The 25,352-nt window shown below is 37.9% G+C and overlaps 2 protein-coding genes across 3 annotated transcripts; one reads left to right on the forward strand and one right to left on the reverse strand.

Moving 5' to 3' along the window:
- Positions 1 to 4,963: 4,963 nt before the first annotated feature.
- On the forward strand, positions 4,964 to 12,176 carry LOC139123905 (colorectal mutant cancer protein-like). 2 transcript variants are annotated; one of them, XM_070690057.1, is made up of 6 exons: positions 4,964 to 5,355; positions 7,398 to 7,619; positions 8,308 to 8,496; positions 8,694 to 8,944; positions 10,145 to 10,247; positions 10,662 to 12,176. In XM_070690057.1, the coding sequence occupies exons 2-6, from the start codon at positions 7,596 to 7,598 to the stop codon at positions 10,746 to 10,748; spliced, it is 654 nt and encodes a 217-aa protein (XP_070546158.1). In that variant the 5' UTR covers positions 4,964 to 5,355; positions 7,398 to 7,595; the 3' UTR covers positions 10,749 to 12,176. The 2 variants fall into 2 exon arrangements, with proteins under 2 accessions (XP_070546158.1, XP_070546159.1); XM_070690058.1 differs by having other exon boundaries at positions 4,964 to 5,325.
- A 6,226-nt stretch (positions 12,177 to 18,402) lies between these two features.
- Positions 18,403 to 24,019, reverse strand: LOC139123464 (zinc finger protein 25-like). Its single transcript, XM_070689614.1, has 3 exons — positions 23,748 to 24,019; positions 21,468 to 22,077; positions 18,403 to 21,088 (listed from the first exon to the last, which is right to left on the reverse strand). The coding sequence occupies exons 1-3, from the start codon at positions 23,907 to 23,909 to the stop codon at positions 19,872 to 19,874; spliced, it is 1,989 nt and encodes a 662-aa protein (XP_070545715.1). The 5' UTR covers positions 23,910 to 24,019; the 3' UTR covers positions 18,403 to 19,871.
- Positions 24,020 to 25,352: the final 1,333 nt, after the last annotated feature.

The following is a 25,352-nucleotide window of genomic DNA, read 5'->3' on the forward strand; positions in this document are numbered from 1 at the left end:
TTTTGATACTGACATACTGACTGGCAACTTTCTCCCTGAAAACAAGTTTTCGACCCCGGCATAATGCCTTTACATTTTTTCACCAGATAAATCTGACAAGCGGAAAGTATTTTACTTTAAAACACTCCACACATGGAAAGTTTCTTTCCCTACATTTCCACTTACAAAAAAACCTACTGTTTTGAGTTGTGAGCAACAGTCACTTGATGAAAAGAACTGTATGAACATGGAATTCGCGGGCCTAATGACTTGCAGCGCTCGCGAGTGTATCAGGGCGCCCTCAACAGTCAAATAGTGATAACTACTTTTGTTTCACAGAAAGTTTCACAGATATATCAATCACGGCGATCACTTCCGGTAATATTAGCATATTAACTATGTGTGTTGATCAGAAAAGGGCTGTCGTACTTATATAGCTGAAAAAAAATCAAGAATTTTTGGTCACGAAAAGAGTTGTACAAATTGGAGAACCAAAATCTTAGTATAATAGTGTTAATGAAATGGTGAAATGAATTTACGACTGCCATAATGAATGACATGTACATGACAGGAAAACACAAATGTATCCGACGACTTACAGGGCAGGATTTATCGTGATTTGAACGACACTGATAAGTGTTCAATCAGACCTAGGTGCTATGGGTTCAATGCACGGGATATTTCCGAATCGAAAACCGAAGTCATTCGGAAGACCTCGGATGTAAACAAGACAAGACAAGATGGCGGCCTCCTCGTTTACCCACGCCGCATCGACATACTCGGAGTCGCCGACCATCAGTGCAGTGTTTATTGACGGTAGCAGTGGAAGACTAACACTTAGTTGCTCATGAGAATTGATGTTGACTGGTTAGAAGTGGTTTTCCCACAGTGAAAATGTGAGTATTGCTGCAGTACAGCAGCCCGAGGTTCTTGTATGGTATCATTACAAGTCTTTGCTGTGGTTCCGCAAAAAGTGTGCAAAACCGGGTCCCACTAATTACTGCCGTCGACTGTCCGTCAGCAAATTAACCTTCCAATGACTGTAACCAGCCGATATCTTAGTACTAAAGACCACTACTCTAATAAAGTATTTACAGAATAGTACAGATCCCAAAACGTTGGTTTCGAATGAGTATATACGATGATCGTATTATGACTTGACTATCGTATTCGACTGATAACTGTGATTGGAACTGGAAGGTTATTTTCCAGACGGGCAATGGACGAGTAGTGACAGACAGTGCAGTGTTTAGAAGGACCGGAAACACTCACAGTTTAGCATGTCAACACAGCTTGTCGTGGGTAAGCCTAATTCAAGTACTACGGGCCACGTGCCGCGAGCCAAATTCCACGATTCGGGCTTCAACGGCGTCAAGTCCAATTATTCTTGACTGTGTCTGTTGGAATGATAAGTGTAAACACGATTGTAAAATTGTGCTCCAAGTTTCATATCACTTTAAATGTTAATCAAAACACAGTGGAGTTTGTATTTCATTATATTTAGTAACCTCTCCTCTTAATATCCATTTCTCACGATGTAGTTACAACACAACATTCTTAGCCCTTAAAGTTTGAATGCTGTATGTTCAATATGTTGACTTTTCAAGTCTCAAGTTATACAATTTGTTTTATATGTCCTCTAAATAATTAGGGCTTTCATATTCCCTCTCATGTTGGCGATTCTTACACATTTCGGACCATGTATGCCTTTTTCGCACCAATTTTCAGTAAATCTTAACACAAGAGTTGACTGAATGCCAAGAAACACATCAAGAGATCATATGGACTGAAAATTACGAACATTACGAAGAAAAGCTAGTCTTTATGCGATATTCTGACGATAAAATATTACCTGCAAAACCAGCTTCACGATTCAAAGGAAAGTTGTGAGAGAATGGAGTTGTTATTTTCTCAACATTGGCAAATTTTATCATTTATCTGTCATCAGAAGCATCACTTCGGCAATCTTCAAATACAACGCTGAAGCTGACGCTGAGTAGCGTCATTTTCAGCGTCAGCTGGAAAGGTCACCCAAGGCTGAGATTGAGGATGTTGAGGCAAAGTTAATAACTACCGTATATCATTCAATTTGTAGATTGCAATGAACATCTGAGGAAATTGGAGGTTGGACAAAATACGCAGAGTTGCAAGTCATGGGTCTTTAAGGCTGTGATATTTGTTGTACTACACTGTGCTTTTGGGCTGTGATGTTATTGTGGTGGTATATTTATTCATGTGATACAGATCTATAAGGACAAACATGAACGTACTAGAGTGACACTTGCTTGATTAGTCCCCGCGGACGAAGTCCGGCGGGGACTTATAGATTGGGTCCCGTCTGTGCGTCCGTCATCAACAGTTTCTCAGACACTGCTAAACCAATTTCGTTTAAACTTGGCACAAAGGCATAACACTATGACCTACAGATGCATGTCGATTTATTTTGTGATACGATCCAAATGGCCGCGAGGCGGCCATTTTGTTGCGATTTTTCATGTCTTTGGACCATAACTCAGACATCCTTGAGCAGATTCTGTTCAAACTTGGCAAAAAGGCATAACACTATGGCTTTCATATCCATGTCAAATTATTTTGTGATACGATCCAATATGGCCGCGAGACGGCCATTTTGTTGCAATTTTTCATGTCTTTGGACCATAACTCAGACATCCTTGAACAGATTCTGTTCAAACTTGGCACAAAGGCATAACACTATGGCCTACATGTGCATGTCAAATTATTTTGCGATACGATCCAATATGGCTGCAAGGCGGCCATTTTGTTTGCCATTTTTCGTGTCTTTGAACCATAACTCAAACATCCTTGAACCGATTCTGTTCAAACTTGGCACAAAGGCATAACACTATGGCCTACAAACGCATGTCGAATTATATTGCGATACTATCCAATATGGGCGTGAGGCGGCCATTTTGTTGCGATTTTTCATGTCTTTGGACCATAACTCAAACATCCTTGAACCGATTCTGTTCAAACTTGGCACAAAGGCATAACACTATGGCCTACAAACGCATGTTGAATTATATTGCGATACTATCCAATATGGGCGTGAGGCAGCCATTTTGTTGCGATTTTTCATGTCTTTGGACCATAACTCAGACATCCTTGAACAGATTCTGTTCAAACTTGGCACAAAGGCATAACACTATGGCCTACATGTGCATGTCATATTATTTTGCGATACGATCCAATATGGCTGCAAGGCAGCCATTTTGTTTGCCATTTTTCATGTCTTTGAACCATAAATCTAACATCCTTGAACCGATTCTGTTCAAATTTGGCACAAAAGCAAAACATTATGCCCTTCATATGAACACCAATTTTTTCATGATATGATCCAATATGGCCGACAGGCGGCCATTTTTTTGCGATTTTTTCATGTCTTTGAACCATATCTCAAACATCCTTGAACCGATTTTGTTCAACTAAACGTGATACGCAGATAAAATACTATGGCTGCATTCTTGTGCACATTAATTTGTTTCATTATATGATCCAAAGGGCTGATTACAACAACATACCCGATCCCATTACCATTTTGAAAATTCCACCAAACCATGTGTATAGTATGTGCCGTCATGACACAAGAGGCAGTGAGGGCATCGTTATGTGTGATGTAATCAAAAGTTCCTTCATGGTCATTACCAGCAGAGATGAGTCATTTATTGAACGTTCCTCAGATTACTTTATTATGCAGGTCACAGGCCTGATGCACCCGTTGCATCAATGTCATTCCACAGCTACTAGACACCAAAGATTATAACAAAATGGACAAGCGGGGACTGTGTCATCAACGATGACTTGTTTATCATAAATTGTAGTCGGGTACTTTGTTTGTTTGTGAAATTTGTTACTCTCCTACCAGAAAAAAGGACTGTTGTATGCCAAGGGAAATATGTTCAATCAGATATCATTCCTTATAAGGTGTAGTTTGTTTGTTGTGACATTGTTTACTCTCCTACCAGAAAAAAGGACTGTTTGTATGCCAAGGGAAATATGTTCAATCAGATATCATTCCTTATAAGGTGTAGTTTGTTTGTTTGTGACATTGTTTACTCTCCTACCAGAAAAAAGGACTGTTTGTATGCCAAGGGAAATATGTTCAATCAGATATCATTCCTTATAAGGTGTAGTTTGTTTGTTTGTGACATTGTTTACTCTCCTACCAGAAAAAAGGACTGTTTGTATGCCAAGGGAAATATGTTCAATCAGATATCATTCCTTATAAGGTGTAGTTTGTTTGTTTGTGGCATTGTTTACTCTCCTACCAGAAAAAAGGACTGTTTGTATGCCAAGGGAAATATGTTCAATCAGATATCATTCCTTATAAGGTGTAGTTTGTTTGTTTGTGACATGTTTACTCTCCTACCAGAAAAAAGGACTGTTGTATGCCAAGGGAAATATGTTCAATCAGATATCATTCCTTATAAGGTGTAGTTTGTTTGTTTGTGGCATTGTTTACTCTCCTAAAAAAAGGACTGTTTGTATGCCAAGGGAAATATGTTCAATCAGATATCATTCCTTATAAGGTGTAGTTTGTTTGTTTGTGAAATTGTTTACTCTCCTTCCAGAAAAAAGGATTGTTTGTATGCCAAGGGAAATATGTTCAATCAGAATTACAGTGAAATCAGCAAAATTAACAATTTTTCTTGAAAGTGAACATTGTTGACTGACTTTGATGATGAGTCCTTATTAAGGGCAATTTTTGGATAAAATTGTTGTTTTCATATGTTTTGAAAATAACATTATGTAATTGTTAGAGTTGTTCATTAAATGAATTATCTCAATGCTTCAACAGTCTAGAATATAATCTGTCGTTTTATGGCACTTAATTGTTCACAGAATCACACAAAACTCTTTGAAAGTTTGTTGTCTAACAAAGAGTTTAGGGTCAGTTCATAGAACTCTACAAGTTGTATTAAACATTTCTCAATATAGAACTATTGTTTGTTTTTCTCTCCTGTAGGTTCGTGAACTTCAAAGCAAAGTGCAAAATTTGGAGACAGTCAACTCCAGCACAAAGACGAGTACCAACAGTAGCAAACAGACCCAAGCATCACAAGTCGCAGCCACGCAAGGGGTTAGATCCCCGGCAGCGACGCCGACATCACGTCCCAATCAAATCAATCCAAGTACAGGAGAAATCAGTGCTTCCAGTAGCGATGCTCGTGGTGATTTACCCGTTGCCAAAGTCGAAGCGAGGCGGAAATTTAATGACAACAGGAAAGTGGCAGAGAACATGAACAATGCTTCAACAGATGGACATAAGTTGTGGTGCTGTGGTATGTCATGTCCAAGGATGCATCATTCAACCCATAGCCATACAAGGTAAAGGACTGAGGCCATTGAATGACCAGGGTAAGGATGGACCATTGAATGACCGGGGGTAAGGGAAAGGCAAGTGAATGACCAGGGGTAAGTGACAGGCCAGTGAATGACCATGGGTAAGTGATAGGCCATTGAATGACCGGGGGTAAGGCAGGGCTCGAAATTAGCGGTAGTCCCGCGTCCACAGACTACCAACTTTTCCCTGGGGCTACCAAAACAAATGAAATGGTAGCCCACACGGACTACCAAAGCCTGGGACATGAAATCATTTAGTGGGCGACATGATGTTGATTGCTGACGCCACTACACATGCTATACCGACGCTCATACAGTCAACCCAGCTGGACACAGAAAGGACATGTCGAATTTGTTGCAACAAACTTTCAATAAAATATCATTTATATCTGAACTGATGTACTTGGATAACAGGCTCGAGAAATGATGGCCAATGAAAATTCATTTTCATATTATTTAGTCACAATTATCAATCACAATTAGACACAAAATTAGTCAAACTGCAAAGAAAAAGCTGTCGGGCCATCCACACATTTAGCTTTCCGAAGTGTACGAGATCATCCCATGATATGCTGGGGAAATATAGTTAAAATTGCCACGAAAGTATTAGGAACATGACTGTACCAAGTTGTCATCCTGAAATTCATAGCCAATCTATTTTTAGCCATGTTATGTTTACACGTGCTGAGTGAAAAGTCGTTGTCATTGCGAACATCAAAGCTCTGCGTATGTGTGAATAGGTCGTCAAACTTTGTGGCGTCACCGTCGTCCACTACACATGCTATACCGTTCTCCAAAGGCTTGATCTGCAGGTATTGATGTCAAATGACTAGAAAATTCACTCACTGGATAGAATCATGCAAAATAAATCGTTCATTGTGTAGATATAAATAAAATATTCTTTACAAAAAACCCTCTTCATTCATGCATGGGCTACCAGACCTTGTCGCTGGGCTACCAACTTCAGAAAATGGTAGCCCAATGGGACTACTAGGGTAAAAAGTTAATTTCGAGCCCTGTAAGGGACAGGCAAGTGAATGACCAGGGGTAAGGGACAGGCCAGTAAATGACCATGGGTAAGTGATAGGCCATTGAATGACCGGGGGTAAGGGACAGGCCAGTGAATGACCAGGGGTAAGGGACTAGACAGTGAATGACCAGGGGTAAGGGACAGGCCAGTAAATGACCTTGGGTAAGTGATAGGCCATTGAATGACCGGGGTAAGGGACAGGCCAGTGAATGATCAAGGGTAAGGGACAGGCCAGTGAATGACCAGGGGTAAGGGACATGCCAGTGAATGGCCAGGGATAGGGGACAGGTCAGTGAATGAGTCTGGAGTATTGAGAAGCAATTTTCATTGAGATGTAATAAATGAAAAGATATAAACTTGAATCTGAGTTATGCACACTGCTAAATTGTTTTGCTGTAGCGCTACATATCAATGATATCATTCCCGAAAGGCTACAGATCAAGTCATGGTCTAAAGTCTCTTCTCATAGTGATTCAAAAGCAAGGAACAACCATTGCTTATTGCTTATTGCATAGGGAAAAGAGTGCATTGGGGTGTGAGTGACAAACCAATGAATGCTGGGAAGGGGGAGGTTGCAGATATAATAGGCAGTTTCTATCAGAAAGGAAAGTTAACCCCTCTAATAACTCATTTGAGGGGAGAAATGTTATACTTTATCTAAAATTTTGGGAAGGGACAAGGATATTTATGAAATGGAGAAAATGTTCCAAGAAGTTTGGCACTACGTACATTTTTGTGAATGCTTTCATTGGTGAAGGACAAGCTTGTTTTGCACAGGGAGGGATTTCCCATCAAGCATTCCACAGCTTTATGATTTCATTCAGTAGTCAGTCATGACCTTTTATATTCATGGGTATTGGAAAATATTATCAGATGAGTGTTCAGTGAGACACAAAACACATGTCTCAGTTCCAATTTAATAAGTTAAGCTGCTTCTAACTGTGTATACAAAACCATTATCAATGCCATGGTCATCACAGTGATACTGAACGTAAATTGTCTCATTATTTGCCTTTCATTTCTCCAGTACAACAAGTTCAACAGCAAGTAGCTGTGACACGGAATTTACACTAGAAAGAGAGCAGAGACTGAAAGATTACATCCAGCAGTTGCTGCAGTGCGGTTGACCACGTTGGAATTGGAAAGTGTACACATTGACCCATTGAGTCATGACATTGCAACACGTATCGATAGCCAGAGATTAGATTTGGAAAATGCTGTACTCATGAAGGAACTGAACGCTGTCAAGGTGAGTAAGCAGACTTCTTGTTCCCCTCTAGAGGGCGCGCTCTCACATTTTTTTGCACAGAGAGGGCTTCAGCCTGATCTGATAACACACTGAAACTTTACATCTTTCTTCAAATTCCTCAAGAAGGTACAGTTTCCTTTCCATGCCTACTGCAAGGGATGCGTTCCATCATCTATCAAGTTTATTTCCCTTTCACCCTGTCTCCTTGTACACTCATTAATGTAAACAATTGACTTGGGTCAACCATTATGGTTAAGGTAGTATGCACCTCAAACGTTAGACACAAAACGTTTGCTCAAACTTTCCTCAATGAAACTTGAACCTTTCTCTCTCAAAATCAAGAACAAAAATCTAGAGTCATCATCAAATTTTTGTACTAGAGAAACAAATAACCTAACATTTATTGATTTTTCAAATTCAAAATGGCTGCCATCCCTGTGTTAACTCTATGGAGAAAAATAATTTGTTTGATTTTTGTAAAAGTAAGACAGTGAAAAGTTCACTTCCTCCAAGAGCTTGAAAATGAACCCTGACAAGTGGTAGATCGGAGGAGATATTGTAAAAGTTTGAAAGTCTGGGTATCTGTCCCGAATATGAAATGTGTTGACCTGAAGTCCTGAACAGTCATACAAAGATTATGAAAAGATGATATTAAAACATGTTTGTGAATTTCTTGATATCTTGCCAGGAAGAGAAAGCTGAGCCGAAAGCACAAAACTACCTCTTAGAAAAAGAAAAGAAAGCGATAGAATTGAAGCTGAGTACCAGGGAAGCCCAGGAACAGGCGTATCTCTTGCACATTGAACATCTGAAATCTGAGGTCAAGGTCAAAGAGCAGAGCCAAGCAAGAATGAAGGGTGATACCACTATTGAAAAGGTAAGATAGCTTGTCATCGGACTCAAATCTTTGTGACTGTAAAATCTTGATCAGGTTGTTGGAAATTAGGGATGTTTAATTGTATCAGGTTTACACGAACACAGTTACAATGTCTAGAGACAATAATATTCTAATCCAGTGTACAGTCTAAACTATCAGGCATTTAGGAAATCTCATATATGTTATTTCTATCACAGGATGGTTCAAGCCCTGGTGCTATGAAGGCAACTCCCTCCATGACCTTAGCTGAACTCAGCAACTATGAACTCGGCGATATCGAGTCTGATCCCAATATGCCGCGGGATTTGGCCGAGGCACACAAACGTGAAAAACGACTAAAGCTAAGGGTACAAGAACTGGTGGCAACACTGGAAAAATTACAGAAGAACTCAGAGCTGAGACACCAACAATCAGCGGAATTTGTATCAGATTTGAAACGGGCAAATAGGTATGCTGTTATCACTGACTCCAAGTCATGTTTGACCCTTAATTTATAAAATAAGGGTCAAACAAATATTTTTGGTACTAATGTTTTAATAAAAATAAAATCATTTGTTGAGCAACCCCAACATAATCTGCAGGGAAACATTGGTATAAAACACAAAATGTTTGAAAATTCTTTTTAGAGTGGTTCTGTCTGTTGCTACTCCGCTAGGTGACTGGATGCCGTATGTTGTGAGTTCTAACCCCGATTGAAGACACCATATTATATATATGGTTTATAAACTTGTATTCTAACAAAACCTGCAACCATTATCTTAGCAACTGGCAGACGTAACAGCATCAAACTCCACTTCAGTGAAAAGCTGAAAGATAGGAATATTAGGTTTTGGGTTTTGTCATCGTCTAAGAAAGCTCCATTTATCTGAAGCATCAACTTTGCACATCCAGGATGACAATGATATCAATTTTACACTTACTGAATTTGAACTGAGCAGTAATCATAATTCCTTTTGAAATTTCTCACTACCAATTATGAGATTATTACCAAAATATCGCCCTCTATGCAGGATGACATCATTGCACCTAATATGCAGCAGAGGGCCATGTACATCAGTGATGTCATCAGTGATGTCATCAGTGATGTCATCATGCATACAACACATGTACGGCACTGATGTCATCAGTGATGTCATCAGTGATGTCATCAGTGATGTCATCATGCATACAACACATGTACAGCACTGATGTCATCAGTGATGTCATCAGTGATGTCATCATGCATACAACACATGTACAGCACTGATGTCATCATTCATGCTCTGCAGTGTTTTCATAATAACTTATCATTCTACGCTGTACATATGCCACTAAAACACATATCTTTGCAAGTGTCTAAAACCGTCAAAGGATAAAAACACAGGTACCTAAGGATATAAAAGACACTGTGCTTCTTGTGCTTTAAACGCCTGTGCCGGCTATTTATTAGATTACAATTTCAATGGCAAACAAAAGGCTATGACACTCCTCTTATTGACTTAAACAAACTTGATCCTGGAGATGAAGTCCCTGGCCTTTAAAGCTACCAATGTTACAGTCAGAGCATTCTGCACAATGTTTTCAATGCACACAAAATTCTGTTGTTCTTGGTGACAGACATGTAATAATGGTAAATATTTATTTATTTATGGTTCTGTGTTTTTTGTAGTGCATTAGTGACAGCTTATGAAAAAGCCAAGAAAAAACACCAAAGTCGACTGAAGAAGTTGGAAGCTCAGATGATGGCGATGGTTGAGAGACATGAAACACAGGTATGATAAGAAATGAGTTTAACGTAAATCTGATAGGCTCCTTGAAAAGATATGGTTATCATTGGAATACAGTAATGTCATTTCATATTGTCAGTGATGTCATTCAAAATTGGACAGAAGAAAAAGTAAAAGAACACATAATTGTACTTAGGAAATCAATGAGCTATGTCAAGTCCAGGATGCAGTTCAGTTTGTACAACTCATTTATAGAATTCGCTGTTAGGTATGCTTTACACACAAGGCAAAAAAATACTTGATATGCGTTCAGTATATTTATGAAAATTAAGTATGCAAATCTAGAAATATTTACTCCTTATCAATGTTGAATATTCATGATGCGTACTCAGATCATTTATTTTGTAAATGATGTGCAACCAAAGTCATAAGAAAAATTTTCCGTTTTTTCCTTCACAGTTGAGAATGTTAAAACAGAGGATTGCATTACTGGAAGAAGAGAATGCCACATGTGCCAGGCCGCCTCACAATGAGACATCGTTATGACAACCAATGAGGACACTATCACCATGACAACTCTATTTACGTCATCACCAAAGCATTATCTGTTTACAAGACTCATTTTCAAAACTTTATTGGAAAAGGTGCATCGTTATGGCAACCACTTCTTCCATAATTTGATGTACATAAATATGACTCTGAACTTTAATCTTTGACCTAGCAATCTGACCCATGAGGTCTGTTCTGCTACGTTGATTGTCTTTGACCAATGACCTGGTCAAGATCATCAAGGGAGAGAAGCTGCCACAATTTTCACCAAGGACGATTGAAAAAATTTATACGCTTTGCTTTCGGAAAATATTACGTACGACAACTGTGAGAACATGATGGCCAAGTCGTCTAAGATGTAAAAAGCTGGTTCATTGACTTCAGTTAACAGAGACTGAACAATGAAGATTTCAGGTTTGATAACTTTATATAGAACTGCCATTTCTCTGGAAGAATGTTAACCACACAGAAAAATTGCTGTGACTTTATCGTTGTTACGTTCCAAAGCATTTGCTCACTTTAAAAAAATGACATTTCAAGGCAAATCTCTACAGAGAGAAAGTCATTCACACCAGAGTGATCTGAATCCAAGAATAATTTGCCGAGAAAGCTGATTGGTCAGTCAGAGTGGTGTCAAGTTGTCAGTGTCAAATCTGATTGGTCGATTTGTCAAAATTAAGCAATTTGCCAATTGGTCAACACAATCAGTGATGTCACCAACTGAATAGTGAGGAAATAGACTTCATTATCAATCAGCTGATATCAAGAAAATGTGTTTTTCTGTTTGCGCAATTCAGCTAAAAGGCCAGCAGCTGATTGGCTGTGGGAAAGTCAGTAGCTGATTGGCTGTGGCAAGGCAAGACAGCTGCTGATTGGTTGTTCAACCAGTGTCATTTCAGTAGAATGTAAATACATTTCAGTGTGGTGCAATCTTTCCTAGTATCACAGTTCTGTGATGGCTTCCCCTTCCACTATTTATTTACCAGTTTATATTCTAAATGTCTCAAACTTTATGTTCATCAGAAATTATACATTTGCATAGAAGTTCTACTTAAAACAAACAGGCATATGGAATAAGAGTTAATTTAGTTCTGACAATTTTGGTGCTTCCAAGCAGGGCTAAATTTGCTGAACATGTGTCTTTCCCTGCTGACATGAACAGCGCCACCTATTGATGTCATGTAGAGCGCCATCTAGAGTTGGAACGGAACTGCCAACAAACTTTTGTAGATAAAACAATCTCAGTATATGTAAAGCATGAAAAACTGAGTTTTGGAATTTTCAAAATATGCAATCATTATAAAAACTTTTTAAGTATGCAATTTAAATCATGCATCCTCTTTTGTGTATGTATTTCCTTTCATTTCTTCTACAGTGTAAATTATTTGTTATAAAGATTAAAATGAAAAAACAGAGTATCCATACAAAAATCAAATGTGTATGGTTGTCTTCTTTCCAAATACTGGTGTTGTGTTGTGTTCGCTCTCTCTCTCTCTCTCTCTCTCTCTCTCTCTCTCTCTCTCTCATTCTTTCTGAGATAAGAATGCACCTTAAAACCAAATAGTTGTAAACTTTCACTCAAATGGAGAAAAAATGTCATCAATTTCCAGATACAGATGAATTCAAAAGTTTCATTTTCTCCAACAGTTTCAAAACACATCCTTATGAACAGCAGACCAGCAATGAGAAAATTTCTGAGTTCTAAAATGTGTCTGCAAGACACAACCTATGTATCTGTGTATTTTCTGTCTAATACAATCTATCTTTATCAACAATCAACTGAGAACTCTCTTCACTGTCACACAAAAAGGAAGGAAGAAGTGATTTTTAGCGACGAAGTTACGTAACTGAGGAAGCTTATAGGGTTGGGAGAGGCAAAGTTGACGTCATTTCCGTCAACAACTTCCGTAAAACTATTTTGTCACACCACGTGATCACCACTTCCGTAAAACTATTTTGTCACACCACGTGATCAGTGTTATCTAAGGACCACAGCATACCATTCACGCTGCACACTCACTTTCAGCGAAAATAGTATCGTGTTGGATTGACATCATAATTGAACTTAGAGCATACGTGTGAGTGTATTGGCTTACATGAAAATGCGATAGACAATGATGCATTTACGTTAGAACGTCCATGCTCGATCAAATTGTTTTTGTTCAGTCGGTGTAAATTACGAGATTGGTGGATGTGGATGGATATCTTGCGTGCGTTTGGTCTTTGTCTGATATGCATGTCGTTTCGATCTCCTTTTTACTGTGCAGGGGAGAATGAATTACGTTCCTCATGGGTTTCAAATATGTAAAAAATACGAAGTTTTGAGTGGATTTACGATTTCGTTTGCAAAATTACGAGCGAAAATTTCAGCTTCCCATTTCATCGGCGCGACCGTGCAAGAAACCTCAGTCTCCTGCTACCTCCATGATCACATGTTGTACCACACGAACATGAAAGGCCTCTGAAACACTCAGTGTAAAGCGTGTGGAAATTTTCGTAGTGTTTTTCTCATTTAATTTGGCAAATTATCAGCAAAAAACTCAATAATTCAAGGTAACCCTTTCTTCTCAATAGCTTCCTGGAGTTTCAAAGTCATACCAATGAAAATGAGTGAAAAATTTCGGTGCAAAAATCATGCATCGGCGAAAGTAGAGACTGAGAGTATTCGCACAGAAAAAGCCCATGATTCGAGCTTGGTTTTCGTGTTTTTTGAATTTTGGCCAATTAGTCGCTTTTTAGCGGGTTTTGAAATTTTTAAAGCATTTAAAAACATTAAAATGACTTTTCATTAACAAACGAAATAAAAAACTGAGAAATTCAATTATTTATCTACAAAATAAAAATATTTTTGGCAAGTGAATCATGCAGCTAAAAAGTGAACAATCAATGTTTTGGATGAGTAGGTATGTGTGAGCGATTTTTGTAGGGATTCCCCGACCGTTTGTTCATTGCTGTGGCGCTGGAATACGCAGTCAGTTTCTGTGAAACGGGATGAAATTTTCTTTCAGGCGAGGCGTTTCAAGTTACTCTTGAGAAAGTTACTTATTTATCAGTTGTTGTTTTACTGTTTCATGACACATGTTTTTGATTCAATGACTTGTTGACCTGAAAAACAACGATATTTAGTACTCTTTTTCAACAGACTTTTTATAGTAAGTAGCCACGGTAACAGCTGTCAAAATACTATCGTTTTCAAAGTACATTTTGAGTGAACTTTGTAAATGAACATTCTGAACCATCGTGTAATGTTATGCTTGTCATAGTATCTGCAATTGGAGAATTACTTCACATAGAATAATTTGTAAATGTAAATCAGTGCTGTTGAAGATTATTTAAGTGTCAGGGTGTTGCCAAATCTTGTGTGTATATAAGTATGTCCGGTTCTGAGATGAGCTGTATTGGCATCGAAAGGAATTTGTTAATAACTGACAATTTAATTAATAAAATCAATTTGAAATTTACTCAGAACTTTTGAGACTGAATTTGTAAATTTACCAAGAATTTTCGGAAGCTAGAGGGGAAACAGACATAACAGTGTGATGGGCGGACCAGAAAGTCCATGGAAATCAAGCAGGTTGTTCTTACATGAACATTGCTGTTTGGTGTGTTGATTTGTAACACGTACACTATGCTAACATGTTTCAACACCCAAGGAAACATTTGCAACTTTATAGTCAATGCGACATATTAATAAAGTTATTTTAATTTTGTATCGGAATATCACAAAACAATGTTGTGATCATTGCAGTCCAGCTGTTATGAGTGAGCATGTGTACTTGGCTGGACCGATCAAGTTTCTGCAAAAAATCATTTCACTGTCAATGACAAGCTAAAGTGACGTCTTTAATAAATGTGTCCATTCAATATCCAAAGAAAATCAAGGCCATCAATGACACGAAGAAAGTTTGTCAGTCCCCACGGACGAAGTCTGGGGGGACTTATAGATTGGGTCATGTCCGTCTGTCCGTGCGTACGTCCGTCCGTTCAATTTCTTTCAAACTTTGCACAAGGATAGTACCCTACCCCATACAGATGCACGTCGATTTGTTTCACAATGCGATCAAATTTGGCTGTGTTAGACTTGGAGGACTTTTTAGTTTACACCTCCATAGACTCCCATGTATAAGGCAGTTCTCCATAGACTCCCATGTATAAGGCAGTCCTCCATAGACTCCCATGTAAAGGCAGTTCTCCATAGACTCCCATGTATAGGTCAGTTCTCCGTAGACGCCCATGTATAAGGCCAAGAAAAATAAAAATTTAGTTTCTCATCGTATTCTAGTGCAAAAAAGATGCAGTGACACAGTTTTTAGTCCCCACGGATGAAGTCCAGGGGGCTTATAGATTGGGTCATGGTGTCCGGGTCATTGTGTCCGTTCGTCCATCCTTTCACACAGATATCTCAGACATTTTGACAAAATGTCACGTGACCTTGGTGACCTTTGACCTCAAATATACGTATTTGTCCATAACTCAGTAACCACAAGTGCTACACCCTTCATATCTGGTATGACGGGAGACCTTATGACGCCACATACTGTACCTCATTAATTATGTGCATATCTAATTCTGAGCAAGCCAATAGAGCTGGATGTCTGATTTTTCGTATATAGGGATAACTATAGGATAGAAATTTTTGACAAAATGTCATGTGAACTGATTTTTTACCTAAAATATACGTTTATGTCAATAAATAAGTCCGACAAGTGCTATGTCCTTTATATTTGGTAGGATGGGAGACCTTATGACACTACACGCTTTACCTCATTTATTATGCACATATCTAATTCTGGGCAAGCGAATACAGCTAGAGGTCTGATTTTTGGCATATAGGGATTTATTAGCAATACATTTTTTTTTCAAAATGTCACGTGACCTCGATGACCTTTGACCTTGATTATACATATACATGCATAACTCAGTAACCACAAGTTCTATACCCTTCAATTTTGATAGGATATTAGACTTTAAGATGTCCCATCTTGTACCCTATTTATTATGCGCATATGTATTTCTTGGCTGACAAATACAGCTACAGATCTGATCTTTTTTCCCGATTTAGAACCACAACTGAGACATGTCTCATGTGTTTCACATTTGGAACAATGACATAGACCTATGTACCCATATATCTCAACATATACACTCAAGTGATAATTCTTAATGACCACATTTCCCTGCCCCATCAAGACTAATACTCCTATTACTATGTCATTGTCAATGACTTGTTTAGAATTATATTTTCGTTTTAAACTACAGTTCTTTGATGCAGTGTGGTCGTCTGGCAATCCATCATCACGGCAGATGTAGTGCATCCAATACACAGTCCACACTGTCCAATCATGCGTGCATGTTTTCCTGTTATAATTCAATTGGGTCAGAATTTTGTAGCAAGGAACATACAAAATCTTGCAGATAAATCAATTTGGATGATCTATGTACATCTATGCAAATTCCAAGTTTGGTGGACATGTGAAAATTATGTTTTTTGCCTTCATGTACAAGATGGCATGTTTACCAAGCTGGACGCTCACTGCTAAAAAAACAATAGGTTTTATTACAGTTTCACATTTCAACCCTTTCTTTGCATCTTTCTCAGCAACATTCCCCAAACCTCTCTCCTTGCATCCCTACCGCTAAATGCACTGAGGAGCACAGTGTCATCATTGACGCTATTTTTTCAATCTTGCAAATGTAAAAAAGCCACGCTACTGATCGGACGTGCCGTGTTTGGTCCCAGAATCCCATAATTTTGCCATGTTTCAGGCGTTCATTGTCTGTGAATCTTCCATATAATGTCTGTGAATATATAGTGACTAAACTTGAGTCGAAAATAAACTAAAAAATGTTCTGGTTTTTGTCAGAGATAACGCATGTGTTTCAAAATGTGTTCACTGAACGACCATTTGACCCCTCTTTGCTTATGTCACGAAAATGCCCATGCGGTCAAAGCGATGCTTTGACTTTGAGAATTTAAAACTCCCACCAAGTGTATGCAAATGGCTGCATCGTTGGTAATCCCTTTATTGTGTGCCCACGGTCTTGTAACTTCCTGTTTAACAGATCATTGATATTTCACTTGAAATTTTCACGAATTCAGCTACTAATAAATACCTGTAGTCGTCTGGTCGTATTTGAATCCTAACTTGATTGCAAAACCGTGTCTTACTTCAGCAACGTCGACTTAGATACATATTTGGCCACTGATGGCGCTATTAGATATTGTTGATCAATCGACTTTTGTTCAACGCTCCTTGCAAAAAAAACCCTGCAACATCTATGATATACTGAAATATGCAAAGAAAAATTAGGATATCGGTTGGTGTAGAATTCGTTGATTATAAGAGAAAGAAGTGTAAAGTTGCAGAGGGTGCTTTGGCGAAGTAACTCGACAAACTATTCTGACAATAATATATAATGTTAACACAAAGCATGACATTGCAGATTGCAGCGATGTCATTGTATTTGAGGCGATCTCTGACTATGGTAGTGACCAAGAATGTAGTTGAATGGTGGATAAACATGGCATTATCGAAGAAGATACTGTAACACAGCTTTGACCATATTTTCAGCCGCGTATTTCGTTCTGGGATTTTTGTATGTTTTCGAACAAAATGAAAATTTTTGAACGAGCTAGATGGAGTACAACTTTAATTAATATGACACGTGTTTGTGCTTTGTACACTAATGTTTTATACAAAATCGTAAAATTCAAATCTGTAGCCTTTCATGAAAGGAAAACAAAGTTGAGATTGTATGTTGTTGGTGTTATTGTATCAATTGTCTATTTGAAACAGTAATCATCTTTTAAGAAGTGTATCTAAAGCCTGGGATCTAAAATCTTTATATCATTGACAAAACTATTCAAATAGTAATGCAGATACATATTGTAGGAACTCATAATCTGCGACCCCTCCTCGGCTACGCAGTACGCTGTGTTTCCTCTGAAGTGTAGTGTACACCGTAACAAAGTAGAGGTCAACAGTATCTAATCTTACACAAACTTTATTAAAGAAACAAACAAACAAACAAACTGAACATATGGATAGCAGAAATCATGTGTACTTATGGTACATACTAAATACAAATTGAGGAACCCTGGTGTTTCCCAAGAGAGAGTGGAACATGTCAAGACATTTTAATTCAGAAACAGACAAAGTTTGGTAGGACTGGTTTGAGGTTTGATGTACATAACATAATAAAATAAAAATACCGTCAAGGACAGTATGCTCATATTTGGTTTGAATTGGTCCATCAAGAAATATTGAAACCAGAAAAACAAGAATGACAAAGTAAATAAGGTCTGAAACTTTAGGTAATGGAGGTCAACATTTCCCTTTTTCTTACCTCATTTGCATATTTTTGACACTGATATGTTCAGTTGAACGTCACATCTCGACAACTGGGTCTACATGTACACCAAATACTGTGATGGTAGGTGCGGCGCTATGGGAGCTTTTGCCTGTGACGGATATACATCTGCAAATACATACATACATACATACATACATACATACATACATACATACATACATAGACAGACAGACAGACATAAAGACAGACAACCACCACTGACTCACCACCATATAAGCTCTTTTTGGTATTTATATACCGGTACATACCAAATAGAGCTAAAACGGAAATTAAGAGATTACTTTCTATAACTATTGAATGTTTTATTTTCAAAATATATTTCATATCAGATACATTGAAATCTTACGCTACAATTAAAAACACTAAATAACTAAAGAATAGTGTCACCAAGTAATTACAGGTTACACAAGGAAAATTGAACACCATGCAAATTGGCATTTAGAAGACGAGTGGGTGCAGCTTTACCTTTAGACTGGGGACACACTAAATGATGTATATACTGTCAATGAGATAAGACCAAGGCATTGTGAAATTAAAATATAATCTTTTTCTGAAACAATATACATTTAGAAGTCTATGTAGTCAGTCAAAACAAACCTAATGTTTTGTCAAAATAGTGTTCCTTGTCATTGAATGACAATTGTTGATCACTGTGCTTCTGCAAAATTTGAGTACAGTGGGTTGGAAAAGGCACACACAGCCTGTAAGAAAGACCACAACAAAATCATGGCTACAAAATATATGAAAGACGCTGAAACAACAACGTATATGGTTCTGCAATATACACACCAGTTTCTGTGAGAAATATTTTAGTATTCAAAGTACTGAAATACCTACATTCAGTTTTAAGTCTTACTTTTCAAATTTAAAATCCAATTCCCAATAACACCTTTCTGTCTTTCTGCACTCTTTCCTGTGTGCATACCCTAGTTTTATAGAATTTAATAGGTATTATCTGTTAAGAAAACTGACTACTTGATTACTAATTATCTAATAGAAGTTGGTGTGTGTGTAAAAATTACAATGACATCGCTTATACAGAAAACTGTAAACTCTGCAGTATGGTTAAAGTGGCATTTATTGTTTGCTTACTTTTCTGTACACAGACCTATACACACACTGCAACAGAAGAACAAATTAAACACAAGAAAAATATTTGATACACACACTTTGCTAACATAACAAATATGGCGCTGTCATGTTCATAAACATTGGAATGACAAAGGGAGTTGAAACCTGCAATCAGGAGATACAAAATATAACTTACATTGTTTAAAGTTGTAATTTATCCAGTCGTTCTCCAAACTGATTTTTTCAGGGATTCAAAAGCAATACAGTGACACAGTTTTTACTACACAGTAGTCTTGATTAGATATCATCAACACCAAACAATGGACGATTGTAGCAGTTCACGCTTAAAGGCATCAATAATGATAAGATTATTAGAAATTGTCAACAGTGAAATGTCACGTGACAGAATTAACATAGAATGCTCCTCGGGGATAGACATTTAATTCAAGCTCTCATTTCTTTACAATCCTTTCCCAGTCTACCACTCGTTGCAGATCATTATCAAGATCTCGGAACAAGAAACATTTTCGCAGCTTTTCTTTCTCGAAAATGGAAAAATTTATTTTTCCCTTTAGAGTTAAAATAAAATTCACAATTTCAAATCAATTGTTTCAATGACAACTGTGAACATTTTACGTTTGATTGAGTGTGAGCAGATTACAAACAATCCTGGGTCTACTTGTTGTGTATTCTGGTGTGTTTTAAAAGATTTTCCCTCAGTTTACATCGATATCCACATACATTACACTTCCAAGGTTTTTCATCACTGTGTACAGACTTAATGTGTGCAGTTAGTGTAGTTTTTAGCTTAAAAACACGTGGGCAAAGATCGCATTTGATTGTTGGTTTACTATGAGTCGAGGCATGCAATCGTAAATTGGCACCTTTCTTAAACTGGCGTCCACAAATATCACACAGATATTCAGGCTTAGTGCAGTCCCTATGACGGTGCTTGCGATATTCAGATTTGATGTAGAAAACCTTCTTGCATATCTTACAAGAATATTTACTTGAAAGCAGACCATGGGTTTCTAAATGGGCTTTCCATCCACCCATATGGTGAAATTTCTTGTTACAAAAAGAGCATTTAAATCCTGGCTCAACGTGGGCGGTCCGTAGATGGTTTGCCATCTTTGCCCGCGTGTCAAATTTTTCCTCACAGACTGTACAGACAGCGGACACTTCACTGTGTAATTCCTTTTCATGAGTTGATCTGATTCCCTCAGTTGTAAACTTCATGTCACAATATCTTTCTTTCACTGTGGATCGTTTATGTTTGGTTAGAGCACTACGATAGGAAAAGACACGCTTACACACATCACATTCAAATACATCATTGGAATGTTTTGACAGTATATGGTTTGATCTTGTTGCGCAATTAATAAATGTTCGATCACAATAGTTGCATGGAAACACTGGTATCTCTTCTGCATGAGAATCAACCATATGCTTTTGCCAGTCCTTAAGAAGAAATTCCAATCCACAATACTTACATTTCTGTCTGACACAAACGCCCAATGACATATGTAAACTTAACCCTTGCTGTTTTTTATAACCCTTACCACATTTCTCACAAGTGTATGGTTTATCATCAATCATAGCTTTCCGTATTCTCTCTTTGTGAATTTCCAGCCCTTCATCTGTCATCATTAGCTTTCCCTCACGTTCATGTTTCTTTCTCTGAAACTTTGGTTTTTCATTTCCATTTTTTGACGATCCATTGCAGCTCTCGACCAAAGTATTTATTTGATTTGTATCAGCATCGCTGGAGTTGTCTTCATTATTTGTTTCATCTATTGTTATGTCACCATTTTTGTCGTAACTTCTTCCAAAGGCTGATGGTGAAGCATCAACGGAAGAGCTTACCATCTCTCGAATATTTTGACGGAGAGCTGAAAGAAATCACATGCAATACAAGGTTAATGTAGAACTAGAGGTCAAATTTTTCTGTCAGTCCAAAACTACCAAATTTTGATAAATATCATTATTATTTTTGTGATTTATTAATTGATTAAATGTTTGACATATTGCAACGAGCTAACACAAACTGTGGTTGAATGGTGAGCTTTGCTATAATTCAACACCATTAATGTTTTCTTAGCGGTATGTTTGTATAATCAACTTTATCTGAGTGAGTATGTATGTATTCATTCCCCATTAACAGCAAGCTAATGTTTAGAAGACACTAAATGCTAAGATAAGTGACATAAAACATATCAGTAGCAAGTATACAACAACACACTGGAGGATGTCAATGACGAACAAACTAACCTATTGGATAAATTTGATTACTATTCTCCTGATTTTTCAAAGTTCCTATACACTGTGTTTCTTCAATCTCCGTCTCTCTTTGCTGATTGTCTTCACATGATCCACTTTCTCTCACAGTTTCAGTACATTCCTCATCAAATTTCAGTACATCATTGTCTGGTTCACCAGTATTTCTCATGTCATCCATAACTTCAGCTTCAGTTAGTTTGTTGCCTATTTCAGCACTTTCCTCCGCAATGGCCAGCTCTCCTGATCTGCTCTTATCAACAGCTATATTGATGACATCATTATGCAAATGAGTAGGTGCATTTGCAAGGTCGAACGACGAAGTATATTCCTCTAAGAATACATCTTCCTTCTTTACAAGATTGTTAAGATTTTTACTTTCCTCATAAGTTTCCTCTGATGGTACACCCATGATATGTCCATCAGTACTATGGCCAGTAGCAGTAGGACTCAGTCCAACATTAACATCACCTGGTTTTTCTTTCAGTCCAGTTGTCAAAAATTCTCTGACAAAGTCTTGACTTCCAATATACTGAGATGACAGCCCATCTTCAGAGACCATGACAAACACTTTGCAAGCAAACTTCTCCAGGAAATCTTTACACTAAAAGGATGTAATGAAAATAGAAATATCACATGCTAGTAGTAGTAGTGGTACAAATGTACACATCTGTGTTCAATGCAAATATGAACCTACACTAAAACAATCTCATCTCTTTCATGTTAGAAACTTTGTATATTATATGAATTGTTATTGGAGAGATATATATAAGAAAGTTTCCAAGAAATTGAAAGATTAACTAAAATGCGTCAGAAACATAGTTGACATTCCACTGAGATGTGTGGGGGCTCAAGAAATGTATAGCTGACAATTATTCCGCTGAGATGTACGGGGCCAGGAACAAACTACTGCAAAGTGTGCTACTTACATGTTTCTACGATGAATTCTGTAGGATTATTCTAACATAATGACAACAGTCAGATTGTGGCACTATTAAAAATGTATGAACGGATGATTTTGTTGTTTTAAAAATTAAAAACGGAGGAGGGCGGAGTTACGGAGGAAAACAGAAAAAACTCAAGAAAATCACTAGGAGACAAGGATGACACATTTGGCCCCTGAGTGTTTGAGTTGAACAATGGCGCGACTTCAATATAAGCTTGCCCACTTTTCATTAAATTTGCATGAAAATGTGCATCATGGTGGGAAAATACAATACAATATAAAAAGATACGTGCAAGTGATGGGAAACTTGCATTTTTCATCGGTGACACTGGCCATCATGTTTCAATCACACACGACAAACTTTTCATACAACGAAACTGCTGTTGTACAGGAGCTGGAGGTTTTGCCATCCAACCCACACCATCCAGGCAAAGCAGTCCTACTGAATACTGTGACTGCCCATAGCTGCCTGAGGACTGTCCGAGGAAAAAGTAGGCCAAATTTCGGCCATTTTAACATAAAGTCAAGGTAGGTTCAACCTACATATTATGCCGGGCTAACCAAAAAATATCATTGATTTGACGTGCACTTGATGTTTTCTCTAGCGCTTTTGGAACCTAGAACACTGGATATCGACTACAAAGATGTCCCAAGCTTGCTTGTGAGATCATACTATTCAATGCAAGGGGTGTTCGGCTTTCAAGCTGCACGAGTGCAGCTAGGATATCGTACCTACTCTTGCACTAAATGTTACGATTGACAGGAGTAGTGGTACAAATGTACACATCTGTGACCAATGCAAATATGAAGCTGCACTAAAACAATTGTTTTGCGACGTCCTTCAAGTCCGTCGTCTTTTGAGTTTCAAAACATTCGGAGAAAACATCAGGTTAAGGTCAAAACAATGGTAGTTTTGGCTTTGTGTTAAAATGGGCAAAATTTGGCCAACTTTTTACTCGGGCAGGCCGCAGTCCTCGGGCAGTAATTTATTAGGACCCAATGTAGTACTAGGCAAACAATCTAAAGTTTACAAATATCACTAACATAATTGGTAACAACACTTGGATCGCGATGGAAATGCACGCAACATGTGCCCCGACCCACAAACGATATTAAATTAATGACGTTACATCAGCAGGCCCACTAGCCCTGCGTACCGTGCTGTGTGTTTCGGGCGTTACACGGCCCCACCACATGTGCCGTGTAACGCCCGAAACACACAGCACGGTACGCAGGGCTACAGGCCTACATGAATAAAACAGCACGTCATAGAGCCGCACATCGCTTTAATAGCACCAGTTAACAGTTGCACGAATGAACAGACTTACTTCCATAAGCAGTCGATTTTTCAGCGTGCTTGTAAAACAAGCTGTTTGTGATGATATTGGATCCATCGCTGTTTTCTGGGACTGATCGCGCACTCGTACACCTGAACACTCAGCTCTGTGTCCTTGCCTCCAGCATAGGTCATGGGTCAAGTTACTTTTCATCTGAAGTAAGACTTGGTTTCAGATTCAGCTTCACGTCGTGTAAAGTATCGGATTCGCCAAAGTTAACGCAACTGTGCATTTGCAGTGGAGTCGGCTCTTTTGAATGTTTTGACAGTGATATCAGGAAAAAATTATCACTTAAAAACATCATATTCATAATATTATATAGGGCTCAGCCCTTGGTGTCGCGCCAGGGGTTATTAAAGATTGGCAATGTTATTTGTATTGATTCATGATAAACTGTAATTGTTACTTCATAAACGTTTATATGACAACTGTGCCCAGTTTCCCTCTGATGAAAGCAGTTCACGTACGTACACGACGTCACACCCTGCAGCAGGGCAGGTATAGATTTTCTGCAGCGTGTAAAAATTTTGGACAAAAATTTTTACAATGATAACAGCATATAGCGATAAACAAGGGACGTATTATCCAATCATTATCATTGCAATGGTAAACCGCACTGCCCACCTTACACTTGCAAGCTGAAAACTATAGCGTTCCGTCTAAAAACTGGCACTTTTTGAATCTAATTATTGACACAGAGGGCGCTCTTCTATAATTCAATCCCAGCATTCTTTGCGTATGCCCCCGTTCATATGCACGACAGTTTTCTCCCTTTATCTATATTAACGATATTTTGTATCAGCGACAAGGTGCATAATAACATTTACTGGCTAATAAAAGAGGTATATGTTATAAAAGGCATGTTATATAATAGTAATTTGTTTCGTTTTTGTTTATTTACGAGTACTCAAAAAAAAAACATGGCGGCGCCCATCATGTGAAAGAAGGGTACACTTCCGGTTACTCGCATAGTATATTATGAATAAGCGCATGCGTAGTCAGTAAGCCGCTGGCGCGACTATTAATGAGATTGATTGGTTCTTAGTTGATTGACTGGTTCATCGTTTCAACGAACATAGATAAAATTGGTACAAAGAGATCAAGAAATAAGCACACTTAACGTGAAACAATCGTGATTTGTGAGTTTGTAAAAAATGAAAGTAGAGTGAATTTAATTGTCAATGGTAAAAGATGATGAACATTAAAATTGTTTTTGTATTAGAATATAAAGAACAAAGAAAGTTCGAGTTGCAATGAAAGGAAATTTTTGAATGAGACTCGATGTAGAAAACAATCGAATTGATAGACAAATCGCACCTGACGTAAGTAATGGTTCTCTTGTTCAATTGTCTAACATTATTTTTAGTTCAACAAATTTGAAACTGTTTCCATCTTGTTCGTGCCCCAAACACAATTTACCGATAGTAACATTGTATCCTAAACCATAGACCCTCGAGGGTCTATGCCTAAACCTTTCATTCATCAAATTATACAAAGACAAAACTATCATTTTTAAATGTGCTATTTATAAGCATCTGCTCTAACCACCAGATATCTGGTCATAGTCGTGTTAATATGATTGAACATGCCTGGGCC

The sequence above is a fragment of the Ptychodera flava genome (assembly GCF_041260155.1).
Source record: "Ptychodera flava strain L36383 chromosome 23 unlocalized genomic scaffold, AS_Pfla_20210202 Scaffold_23__1_contigs__length_28996876_pilon, whole genome shotgun sequence".
Taxonomy (NCBI): domain Eukaryota; kingdom Metazoa; phylum Hemichordata; class Enteropneusta; family Ptychoderidae; genus Ptychodera; species Ptychodera flava.

Bases quoted from the DNA above. Each gene is read 5' to 3' on its own strand.
- LOC139123905 (XM_070690057.1), top strand. From the start codon at position 7,596: ATGAAGGAACTGAACGCTGTCAAG. The intron at 7,620-8,307 runs GTGAGTAAGCAG...ATATCTTGCCAG, and splicing joins AGGAACTGAACGCTGTCAAG to GAAGAGAAAGCTGAGCCGAA. The intron at 8,945-10,144 runs GTATGCTGTTAT...TGTTTTTTGTAG, and splicing joins GATTTGAAACGGGCAAATAG to TGCATTAGTGACAGCTTATG.
- LOC139123464 (XM_070689614.1), bottom strand. From the start codon at position 23,909: ATGAAAAGTAACTTGACCCATGACCTATGCTGGAGGCAAGGACACAGA. The intron at 22,078-23,747 runs GTAAGTCTGTTC...ACATCCTTTTAG, and splicing joins AAAATCGACTGCTTATGGAA to TGTAAAGATTTCCTGGAGAA. The intron at 21,089-21,467 runs GTTAGTTTGTTC...GATTTCTTTCAG, and splicing joins TAATCAAATTTATCCAATAG to CTCTCCGTCAAAATATTCGA.